Genomic DNA, 13485 nt, shown 5'->3' on the forward strand with positions numbered 1-13485 from the left:
TATAAAACTATAATTATGTCTTTATATTATAACTTTTGAACGAAATTTATTCAAGATGTTTAGTTGTTTCTGGAATTTGTCATTCGGTAAATATTTTAATATTTTATAATTTATTATTTCTTTTAATTATTATTGAAAATCTTAATTTATTTAAAATTTTTGAAATAAAAGATAGGTATTTTTTTATTTTTTATCAAAAAAACATTTTTAATTAAATAATCGTATATAAAAAATTAGATAATAAAAAATCAGTTATTAATATTGAAAATTATCTACTTATCTAAGCGAAAATATAAATCTTATTTTTGAAACCATACATCTATCTATCGGAATCGTTTGAAACGAAGAAACGCATTTATTCTGATCCTAATAAGATTTGGATTTTTCCTTCTAATAACATAATATGCGCGAAAACTAAATCCCATTATCTCTTCCTTATTCTTCACTTGTTAGTGATTCAATTACTTGTGTCGTTTCCATAGATCAAAGAAAAATGCCTAATCCTTTCAACAACGAAGCCTTTCGTGGGCGGAGCATCGACACCTTTTTTCGAGATCACACCTTGCAGACTATCGTATATTGTACCAATACATATTTCGTTTTGCGTGCATGCATAGAGGGATCGTTTATGCGCGCGCAAGATTGGTCCAGATTCCTGCTCGAGTCTTCGTTGTCCTTTTCCATTTCTATCTTTCTCTTTCTCTGGTTCTTGGTGTTCTCCTGTTACGCTTCCGCGATTCTCCTGGTACGTGTGCATGCCTAGTGGCGCCGCCGATCGGGCAAAATCCTCGAACCCTAGAACGAGAGACTCCGAGACTTGGATACCCCCCGTTGTTCAGTCGTGGGTGCAGTGCGTGCGGGTGTGCAGTGGTTTCGGGAGCTGCTTCAACAACCGGCGTGGCCTGCAGCGCGCGAGGTTAGGTCAGTGTTAAATAGTCAAACATCGTTGACATTCGTACATTCGTACATCGAATTTTCGCTGACTTTTTTCACGGTATTAATATTATCTTTTTGTCATTTGCCATTCGTTTTCTCTAAAAGTATACAAATACAACTTATGACAAGGAACATTTAGAATTGGAGCGAATTTCGTGTGTTTGATAGTATATAACTTGATAATATATAGCTATTATTTTTGTACGAGGAAGATTCAAATAACCGTTCATTCTTGATGAGGATACTTGCAACGATTACTTTCGAGAACGGAAAAACTGTTTTGTTAAATCGTTGAAATTTGATAAAAATTGAATTCCTTTACGAATTACGATTCTTTAAACGGTCAATCAAATTTGTCGAGAACTTTATTCATCTATTTTTCGGTTAATCCATGCGATTAATCTTTTTGAAGAATCGCGATACATGTATTTGTGGAATAGCGAAGCGCGCCATAAACTTAACGTATACTACGTACGTGTATATTTACGTGGTGGCGTTCAGGAATCGGAACACGGCGGAAGAAAATAACTTAAAGTGTTCGCGTGAGACAAGTTAGAACGAATTGCAGCGCATTCGTGTGAACATTGTTGAGACGTATGATTTTTGGTGTTGTGTTATGATGAACCAAGTCATCGCGCGGTCCTCGTAAAAGAAGGTCATCTTTTCTGCGGGCTGCGATTATCCGAAATAAAATATCATTGACCCAGTTAGCAGCGCAAAAGTAATTAGACATTCGTGGTGGAGTAGCCTAACAGGGACCGTAGGTGAGAGCATAGTGTTGATCGATCCTTCGTCGTTGTCGAGCGCATGTACACGATCCATCGTAAATTCACGTTTCCACTTGTGTATCGGTGCGTGCGGTGACATCGGCTTGAAATACGGCACGCGGGCCGCCCATCGGCAAGTTACGATGCCTAGAAGAGGAGGAAATTTAGTCTCGTACGGGTAATTCAAATTCCCAACCAAGTACGAGACGCGAATGAATAGCCGGATTTTCTTGCTAACGACATTCATATTCGTTACTTCGCTCTCTCGTTTTTCACCTCTTTTTGTCCCTCACGGTTGATAGTAAAATCTTGTTTCCCTCATCTGATCGTTCCACTATCGATCATGCATCTTCGATTTCCATTATGACATTTTACGTTGCGCATTTTAAAAGTCTTTTGGTGTTTTCAGACCGATCAAAGACATTTTTATTTATAATTTTGGTAATTGAATAATGTTTTTTTAAATTTTATATCTATTTTGTCTTTACTTATATGATAAAATAAAAATTTGTGGATAATTTGTTAAATTTATTAGAACTGTGTTTAAGTTGTTTTAAAATTGTATTTATTGTTGAGATAATATATTGTTTATCTGAAATAATATTTATGTACTTTCTTTTCTTCTAAATAATTTATAATTTATAATTGTTATGCAAATCGTAAAATATTTGAAAAGTTGAATTATTAAAATCTGTGTTAAATAATTGAAAATGTTATTCAACGTTTTATATCTATTAGTTGTTAATATATTTGTGTTGATTAATTGAACTGTATTTCCGTGATACGCTTCATGGTAAATGTAACAAGCGAATTAGTTTAATCATAATTGGTGCATCAAACGTCATAAATTAGTCGCACGGAAGTTTCAGCTGTTCGAGATTATCTTTATTCATGACAAAATTGCGATATGTGACAAGTGATTTGTTAGTAAAGGATGGAAATTATTTTTCGTAGTGATTATTAATCTCGTAAAATTTAATACATATATACACATACATATATATATTCTTTCTGTGGTTATAAATTTGTTTCAAAATTATATTCTTTAACTGAAAAAATTATATTTTTTGATTATGCATTCATACGTAATAATATATGAGTAAATTATATAAAAATTTATTAAATCATATATATATATATATATATAATTTATCTTATCATGTTTTTAAAATATCATGATTTTTAAAATATTTATTATTTTTTAAACGTTTTAAAGTGTTAATATGAAATATTTGTTTATTCAATATTTTTTAAAAAATTACATTGATTATTTTAAATTTGATTTTAATTTAATCTTCATACATTTTTTTTTACATTTAAGAATTTTAAATAAACTTCATTAGAAAATTAATTTATTAATTTAATTAAAAAATTATATCTTATTTTAAAAATGTATTTTTATATTGAAAATTAGAGATAATATGAAATTTAATTTTATGAATAAAATATTTAATTTCTCTGTTAAATATATATGTATTTAATAATTTTACTTATTATTATGTAAAATAATTATTTATAAAAGTTGATAATATTTTTAATATTTATGAATACATAAAATAAAAATATATCATAATTTTAAATATACCAATTCATCAGATAATAAATGAAAATTATATATTATATTAAAAAATTTTGAAGAAAATTTCTTAATTTAATGCAGATAAAGCACCGCAGAAAATTACACACGCTTGAAACTTTATTATTCTATTATTTATTTTTTATTCAAGTCAGCCAGTTAGAAACATACAATGACTCGTGAAAATATTTAAGAGTTATTTTACAAGAAAATTCATCCAACTCGAAAATTGTGATTTTAATGAAAGTTTATATGTTGTAGAAAAAGTAGATTACACAAAACAATTTTTTTGTCGATGAAAAATGTCTTTCAGGAGATGAAATCAATCCCTAAAGTTTCAAAATTTTGTCAAGTTTCATGTATAATTTCGTTTAGAGATTTTTTTTATATTTTTCTTTATTAAAGTGATACTTCGATAAAAAAAAGTTACTTCATAGCTAATCCATTGTGCTCTGCACAATCAAAAAATTCTATTAAAAATAAAAAATTGTCAAAAATCAATTTATATTTCAATAAAAAATAAAAAAATCTTCGAATATTTTTTTGAGCTATTATAAGTTTATTGTTACGTAACAAATGACAATGCAATAGAGGAAAACAGTCAAATATAGAATAAATATGGAATATATATATATATGAAATATATTGTTTTTCGAATTTTTCCAAATCAATTGCAAGAAATAAAAGATTTTTGTAGTGTTTAATCACATATTTATTTTATATAAAATTTTATTTTTATTTTAAACCAATTTAAGTTTATAACATTACAAATAATTATCAATATTAAAGAAAGATAAATTGAATTAAATGAAATAACTATCTAAATATGGAATACTAATAATAATTAATATTTTCACAAAAAACGAACAAAAAATTCTTCTTTTTATTATAACATTTATTACAAAATTTTACTTATATCATATTTAAAATGAAATTAAATAGAAAAATAGTTACTTGTAATAAGTGTATTAAACTTTGCAGCAGCTAGTTGTGTTAAAGTTATATATACGTGCATATTAGACACATGAACTATGTTTATTCGGACCATTTTTATGGCTTCAACCGTTTTTTCTTCATTCCATAGCTTTTGCTAATGCTTCGTTGCATTGGATTTCTAATAATAAATAAACTATAACAAAAAAATATAATCTAATTATAGAATTATAAACACATCAACAATATTTTATTAAAAATATATATATATAACTTTATAAATACTTTATATTAAATATATTTGGGAACTTTCATTTCCAACGTTTTTAATTTTTATTCGATAGACAAATCGCAATAATGCAAATTGAATGAAGCAATTCACGACTAATACGAATTCATACTAATACGTAAATCTGTTAAATATTCTTTTCAGATTCTTAACCATTTCACATTATTATATATTATTTCATATTTGGTTACTTTCATTTTTATTTAAGAATCCCCATTTAGCAATCATTTTATCATCTCCTCTATTTATCTGTTAAGCAGCTATTCATGATTCGATATTGTTTTCCCGTTTACACGAATGCTAATCTATAGTGTAATTTGTAAGTGAAAAATGCACGAGTTGCCAGCTTGATATTCAAGTGGAAAATCCATTGAGTTAATCCTAATCCCAGCACCGATGAGTGGTTCACCTGGACTGATCAGACTACCTGCATAACGATCGTTGAAAATCGGATTAAATGCTGTCAGGTGTAGGCTTGAATTTACATCCAGCGGTTATCTCGTTGAATTGCAACGTACTTTCCTCTAATGGCCTTTCGCGAAATACGCGAATCAATCAATCGCTTGCCAACTCGCAAATGTAGCACTCGGAAATGACGAGCACAACACTTCGTTGTCCTTTAATACCGACGCTTAAACTCTTATTTGTTTCATGATAAATTAACCGTATCTTCCTTTCCCACCTTCGTTTCCATTCCACAATCCTTCGCGATAATTGTTTTCAATCGAGGAATCATTCGTTTAAGATGTAATTTAGAAAGTATTAATTTCTACTGCGTTTGAGGTTAGGTTAGATTATTGTGATTTCTAGGAAGTTTTCATTTTTATCATATGGATAGTGTTTATTAATTAAGAGGTAATTTATGTTTTATAATTAAGTAATATTAAAAATTAACCGTATCTTCCTTTCCCACCTTCGTTTCCATTCCACAATCCTTCGCGATAATTGTTTTCAATCGAGGAATCATTCGTTTAAGATGTAATTTAGAAAGTATTAATTTCTACTGCGTTTGAGGTTAGGTTAGATTATTGTGATTTCTAGGAAGTTTTCATTTTTATCATATGGATAGTGTTTATTAATTAAGAGGTAATTTATGTTTTATAATTAAGTAATATTAAAAATGGATGTAATATCAGCTAAAACATGTATTGTTTTCAACATCTATTGTTTATTTGATTTATGTGATTCTAAATTAGTTCGATCAAATCATTTATTTCTATCTTTTTTACTTTGAAAATTCTCAAGTTTGAAGAAAATATATATATAGAATTGTTTGTGTTTTCGAAACAAGATTGAAATATACGAATGTAAAAAATGGTTATTGTGTATAAATTTGAATTGAAAATAATAAATCATGCAGATTGAAAAATCTTCTTTTTTTTAAGTATAAAAAAAAGAATTTTAAATAAGTTGGATGATTATAGTTTTTCTTTGTAAAATAATTAATGTAATTACGAATGATAAGTTGATTCCAAGTATCATTGTGGAAATTTTATTATAGCGCAGATGCATAGCAAATGGAACAGTCTTGAAACTTAAAGTAAGCTGCACGACAATATTAATAGCTTTTTAATGTCAGGGAAAATATGATTACCGCAACTCTCTTAATATACATTAACGCGAACCCGATGTGCGATAAATTAAGTTATTTAAATTATATTCTAGAGCATGCTAGGTATCTAATTTTGTACCTTTCAACGATAGACGAAGGGGTATTTTGTCTTTCCTTTTAATCTCACTCGCCCTTCCATCATTTTATTTCTCTTCGCGGCACGAAGACAATTTTCTTCCATCTCACCTTGTGCTTCGTTTCAGTCGTTAGAATATGGTGAAATTATATTTTTATTGATTTTGACGAGTATAATATAATTCACATTTTGAAAATATCTCAAAAATCTGTATTTACGTTATAAATATAGATTTTGATGTAATAACATCTTTAATATATAATACATCACATACTTTGCCGATAAGAATAGAACAGCTATTGAGATCTTTGCTGCTCTTATGTTAAGTATGCTTTACTAATTAGTCGGTAATCTTTGATGTATAGTAAGTAAATAAAGTTAAGTATCTTAGATCTTACCGTATTCGTTTTCTTAATCTTATTCCATTTTGAATGTTATTTTTAATTTATTAAGTAATTATTAAATAGTTTTTTAATATTTGGACGATCTAGAAATATATTTACCTGCTATAATCGAATAACAGATCACAGTAAAATATTTCTCTTATTACATTATTTATCTCTTAAATAATATATTATATATTAAATTTGATGCATTTATGATAAAAAAAGGAGAAAAGAAACTGTAAATACATTATTACTATAAATATTGATATATAAGGCATTAAAATAAGTAGTATAAGTCAATATATACGATCTCTGTCAGTCAGTCAGAACTCTGATGTGAAATAATCTTTTTTAATGATCTTATAAACAAAATATTTTTTTTGTGTATTTTCATTTATTGAATAAGTTTTATATATTTTCTTCTTATTGAAATTTGGATTGAAATTTAACAATTATTCTCTCTTTCTCTCTTATTTTTGATATTATTTTTTATGAATTTTTAGAGATATTTGGAATAAAAATTTTTTAGATCTTAAAAATGAAACGTTTTAATTTCTAAAAGATAAAGCGTTCAATTGAGATAGTTCTTTTCTAGTACTTTTTTAGCCTGTGCCGTGGCCAATAAAAAAGATAAACCATTCGATAGTTCTTGCCAAGTTTTTTTCACTTATCCTGTACGAGATTTAAATTCAGTTTATCTCATAAAATATGAGAATAATACTTTCAGAAAAATGTTGTCAACATTCTATACCGGAAAATTACCGGACAAAAATCGATAATATCAAAATCATATCATATTACAAATATACCATAAATATTATGAATAATAAATTGATAAATTTGTTTATTTTAATTATATATATTCAATTAATTGTTCTGTTTTATAGTTATATATGTTACGCTATATGTTAATATCTTATAAACTTATAATTTAATTTTATCATTTTGCAAAATATTCACATGCATTACTTGTTTAAGACAATAATTACAGGATTATACATATAACTATTATGTGGATTATCTTTTGATGATACATTGTAATATAATGATGCAATATAAACAGATATTATAAAGTATTTACTTTGTATATATATTTATATAAATTTAAGGTTTTATTATTATTTTACTGTAATATTGTTATATCTTATCGAATATGTAAGATCAATGAAATATCTTCATAAATTGAATCGATACAACCAATATCATTGCAGCGCTATTTAAAGGCATTGGAATTCGTGCATTTCATAGATACTTCAATACATTCCACGGTTAGATTGATCGCACACCCATCATACCAATACAATCTGGAATCATGACAATTCAGATAATTGGAGAAATACTCTATATCTGTTGCCTATCTCTCTTGTCTATGAATCTCGTCTAATATTATTGAGATATTTCTTTCTAGAACGGTTATTATTTCCAATCTAAATGTATATTATGCGTTCATTTTTGAAAACTTATTGAAACTCTTCTTTGTAATCATTACAAATATATATAAGTGTATTGTTTCGTGTATATAACTGTAAATATAATAAATTAATGCTGTAGAAAACGTTTTATTTCAAAAGGTGGATATTTATATGCAACGATATAATATAAATATTTATAAAACCAATTTTAATTATTCTATTTATCTGAAAATATCAAGTTTCCTTTTGCATAATATATAGCGATATATACGTATACAGGGTGTTATAATATATTCATCCAAATGGAGGTTTAATTTAGATCGATCATAGACGTTAAAAATATCGATTAAGGCTTATTTATTAATTTTAAATTTATTAGGTAAAATAAGAACTGTATTATTTTCGTTACTGCATTGTGTCTCATTTAACAAGCAAAGTTCAATTGCTTATAATTTATAATAAATCCATATTTTTATCTTATATTGTATTACCAACTTTTGTTTTAGAATTGACTCTCCAAAGATGCCTCACCAATACATTAAAACTTTGCATATATTGTTTTTCATATAGCCTCAACAATATCGGGGATATAATACTCGATTTAATACTGGAGGAGCGAGAGGCGTTTCCGGCACTTTGTGTCGCGTTTCTTAGATTGTTTCTGCCTGTTGTATATCCTTGAATATCGTTACTGTTAAATTAATTATTGCAAATAAACAACAATATCTATTACATTTATTTCAATAGCTACATACGAATCAATATATTATCCATCGTATTTTTACATTTATAATTTCCTCTTATAAATAATACAATTTTCTTTCATCCAAAAATTTAACATTCATTCATTCTCTTTTTGAAATTATCTTTTAAATATGAACTATAAAAATATATTATTACTTTCAAAAAGAATCAATGCGATCGGTATTTAATATTTTAAACGTTGTTTCTTTATTTTTAAACGTTGTTAAAAATCCACAGAAATTAACGCACGTTTCATTGAACATATTTCACAGATTCGTGGTCCGCGGTTAGTGTACCCGAGCGGGGGCTCGAGGGGGACTAGTGCGTCGGTCATAGTGGAGGAGACAGGGGTCCACGATGCCCCCCATAATAGGGGAAACGTTGCGTGTATGGTTCCTCTCGGCGTTGGTGGTTCATGGTGCTGTCGCTGGCAATCCGGACGCGAAACGCCTTTACGACGACTTGCTTTCTAACTATAACAAACTAGTGCGCCCTGTTGTGAATACCTCGGACGTGCTACGCGTGTGCATCAAGTTGAAACTCTCCCAGCTCATCGACGTGGTGAGTGAAAATCTCATTCTTAAGCATCCACTGAAGCGATTGCATTTAATTTATGCCTCGTACAACTTAATATCAGCGTCGTATAAAAAAAAAATTAAATCGATTAAAAGGAATAAAGCTTGTTTAAATAGTAATAAATATAATTAATAATATTTGTTCGTAGCTATCATTCAGCAATAATTTTATTTTCAAATCTAATTATTATATAAATTTAAATTTTGTATATATCATCTGTGATACATATACGAGCTATATATCGATTTAAATCCATGGATCTTAACGTGTTTTAATATATATATAGCTTAGTTTTTATTCGTAGCTTGCATTTTCTATAAGTGGAATAATATCGCGCATTAGAGAGTCTGTGCAATTAATTTCTCCATATGATAATGATAGTGAGCGAAGAAAAATTGGAAGAAAGTTTCCTTACACTCTCTGTCGGTTGGTATGCAATTTATCATGCATGTAATCGGTCGCCAACGAGAGGAAACGGGGAATCGTGACGATATCCTGTGGTTAAAATCGTACATAGCATTTCCGTATTTGGGTTAAAATGGATAGATACGATTATTCGATTACACGGTTATTATGTCATCAGTCATCGAAATGAATTTAGTCGTTGATTGTACATGCCTGGCCGGTGAAGACTAACTAAATATTGAAAATTGATTGGAAATTACGTGACGTTACCCATTATTGCGTAATTTTTTTTTTCCTTCCTTTTTACATATTTACGATCTGATGATGTTGAATGTTTGATAAATAATTGCTCCTTTTTTATTCATTATTTCATAAAATGTAGTGGACTCGTAGAATTTGTCATCATGTAATAGCAGTTGTAATCAGAATTGGATATATTTATTGAAATTATTTAAGTTATTGTATTATGTTATTATTATTATTAATAAGTTCATTACCATATGTTTTTTTTAACGAATATTAATTTTTATGAAATTTTGTTTTGCACTTAATGAATAATTATACATATTGAAAAGAAGAATTAATTAAAATTATGTAAAATTAAAAATAAAAAATAATCAAATTATTTGTTAATATGTTAAATAATATATTTCATTCTGATAACAATAATATTTTTATTAAATTTTAACATTGAAAACGAAATTAAAGTACATCATAAAATATTTTATTATTATTTTCGTTATAGAATCAAATACATAACATTATAAATTTTAAATAATTATAATGATGATATTAATGAAAAAGATATTCTTAATAACGTCGTTTATGTCGATTCTTTATTCAATCTTATTGTCAATTTCCATTATACTTTTATTTCTTGTTGGAGAAATTAAATTCGCAGATTATCTAGATTGCATGATCTCTAGTATTCATTTCGTAATAATTTTCCACTTGAATGCGATTTTCATAATTCACGAGGATGAAATGCTGCATACCAGAGGTTTTATCGGGGTTTAATCGACAGGGGAAGTCAACCTATTTACTTTTCTCGATACAAAATCACGAATCTTGAAGATTCAGTTACTTTCACTGATGAATTGGTCATAATTTTTCGACGAAAAATACGTCGGAAAATAGTCGTAATAAATAACAATTATTTACATATTTAAATATAAGTTTATATAAAAAATAGAATTAACTTTAATTGTATATAAGATGTTATTGATGTGTAAATTGATCTTAAATATCTCGAGAACTATCGATAATAGTGCAGAATAGATAAAAATTTAATCGTTTCAAAGGATACATAATTTGATATAAAAGATTTTTTTCTATATAATTTTTTCGATGTAGATTATAGACGACATTTGAATGTCAATTTTATTTTTTTAAATATTATCTTAACGTTTTAATTAAATATAATTTTTATTTTTAATTAATAACACATGAATTGATACTTTTTTTAACTTTAATTTTAAAATTTGAAAGATAAGAAATATTTTTTCTTCTTTTTTAAAATTTATGTTAAAATATAATCTAAAGTGATTCTTTGGCATAAATGACTTCGTAATTTTTTATAGACATTAACGATTCATCGATTTAAAAAGATAAAATTGACATCCAAATGTTTCGGACATCTCGAAAATATCTTTTATATCAAATTATACGTCTCTTTAAATCATTAAATTTTTATTTAAAATATTTTTTAATATTTTCATTAACAATTTCTGAGATATTTGAATTGATATATTACCGATTTGGTGAATTGATTTAAATGGATTTCTCTTATACTGTTATTTCTACATCATAACATATAGTATAAATAAATTATCAATCAAATATACGTATATATCAATTGTATTATTGTAAAATGAGAAAACAACGTTATATATAATTTTCCATTAAGATTATAATACGTACATACAGCAATAACATTTTTTTCTATTTTTTCTTCGTACGTAGATTATACTCCTATTTGAAAATATAACTATTATTACAGATTAGATCATACATAATTATATTTGTTTTAATGTTAACGAATTAATATTCGATATTATTTTAACTTAAAACGCGTTAATAAAACGACCAATATAATGGTGAAAAAGTTTAATGGTTTCTCGATGCCATCGTTGACAAAGAGTATCTCGAGAAACATTGAATGCGCCGAAGAGAAAATAAATTGCGGATCAAAGAAGAATTACGATCCTTTTATGAAGTATTAAGTTTGAAGGAAGTCGCTGAATTATTTCCATTAGCATGTGCCGGTTATTCGGATGGCGTGGCAGCAAATTGCGTGGCTGTATGCCACATATATACGTGTAAATTCTACAGCTAGATTGCGTGGTTTCTGCTTGCTATTACGTCGATTTGGGGAAAGCATTCGCATGACTTCTGATAGCTTTCCTTGGAATTTTCCTTCCCCTTTTCTTCAAACTTTGCGTTAAATTATCCGATTTTTACGCGCAACATTTAAAATCCTCGAAACGATACGGTAATGTATAAGCAAGATATCGATGTGATTTTTAATAAGGAAATTATGTTACTTCGTTTTTATATTTTTTTAAAATATAATATTAACGACATAGATTTTATGCAACTTATTTTAACAGGAAATAGATAAAGAAACGAAACTTGGAAAGGAATGTTATCATTAGACGATTTTAAAAAGGGGTTTTTTATTTTGTGTATATTTTTGGAATATTTCCCTCATATTAATGCAAATAAATTTTATTAAAATTAATTTTAAAATTTTGCAAATTGTAAAAAAAAATTTGGAAAAAAGTGTGAATTTTAAGTGAATCCGTTAAATTAATTATAGGTATGAGTAAAAATTTAGAATAGAATTTCTGTTCCATATTTAAAAAGTTAAAATGAAATATATAAAAATGTAGTTTATAAATTATATAAAATTAATAATATTTGTAAAATTTACCGTTATTAATGAAAAGCAAAATTGTCACGATATTGGAAAGAATAAAGATATACATTTATTATGCTTTGAACGAATATTTTACAAATTAATTTTTTCGGATAAAAGATAACAATTTATTATTGAAAATATAGAAAAAATTATAATTAGCTATTGTGGTACAAGTAATAAATAACATCAGTAAAATAATTCATATATTTTATATTATATCTTATTTTCTTATATTTGAATAATATTTCACATATATCTTTACATTTTGAAATATTATAATTGCATAAACAATATATTAATTAATATTTAATATTCTTTTAACACTTAATTTGCAATATCTCCATTTCGCTGTCAAAGTGTACAAAATTCAATTTTTTATACAACAGATGATTTATACGAAATTTTAGAATTTTTGTCACTTGCATCTCCTATATTTTTCTATTTTCATATTTTTTTGGAGAATAAAGCCAATCGATCATTTCCATCTATCATCCATCCAAACAATGTGTGTATTAAAATCATTTCTATCGTTTGTTTTATAATTTCGTGATTTTTGAATAGAATTTATATATGTTATTCATACATTTTTAAATTGATTAAATATAAGTTAAACATGATAAAAAATGCGAAAAGTTTTATATTCTTCCCACAGAGAAATTGGTAGTTCACTCTGAAGTTTCACGACTTTGTATTTCAAGTTTTGCAGAAGTTTCTTCGCAGTATGTATTATCATTTAAAATTTACATATTTCTCTACTTTGACGAACTTTCACAATAACATTTGATTTATATGAATTTAAATAACAATGAAAATTTATAATAATAAAATTCGAAACAAAAGAAAAATTGTTAAG

The 13485-nt window shown here is 26.6% G+C and overlaps 1 protein-coding gene across 10 annotated transcripts in view; it reads left to right on the top strand.

Annotated features, from left to right (window-relative positions):
- Nucleotides 1-740: 740 nt before the first annotated feature.
- LOC107993186 (acetylcholine receptor subunit alpha-like) overlaps nucleotides 741-13485 on the top strand; it is a 251829-nt gene continuing 239084 nt past the window's right edge. For 2 of the 10 annotated variants that reach the window (XM_062076979.1, XM_062076984.1), the window contains exons 1-2: nucleotides 1710-1881; nucleotides 9004-9292. In XM_062076979.1, the coding sequence (XP_061932963.1) occupies nucleotides 9089-9292 (204 nt within the window). In that variant the 5' untranslated portion in view covers nucleotides 1710-1881; nucleotides 9004-9088. The other 8 variants (XM_028664489.2, XM_017049480.3, XM_062076983.1 and 5 more) reach the window with 8 other exon arrangements.

This window comes from Apis cerana, linkage group LG7, assembly GCF_029169275.1.
Source record: "Apis cerana isolate GH-2021 linkage group LG7, AcerK_1.0, whole genome shotgun sequence".
NCBI classification, from domain to species: domain Eukaryota; kingdom Metazoa; phylum Arthropoda; class Insecta; order Hymenoptera; family Apidae; genus Apis; species Apis cerana.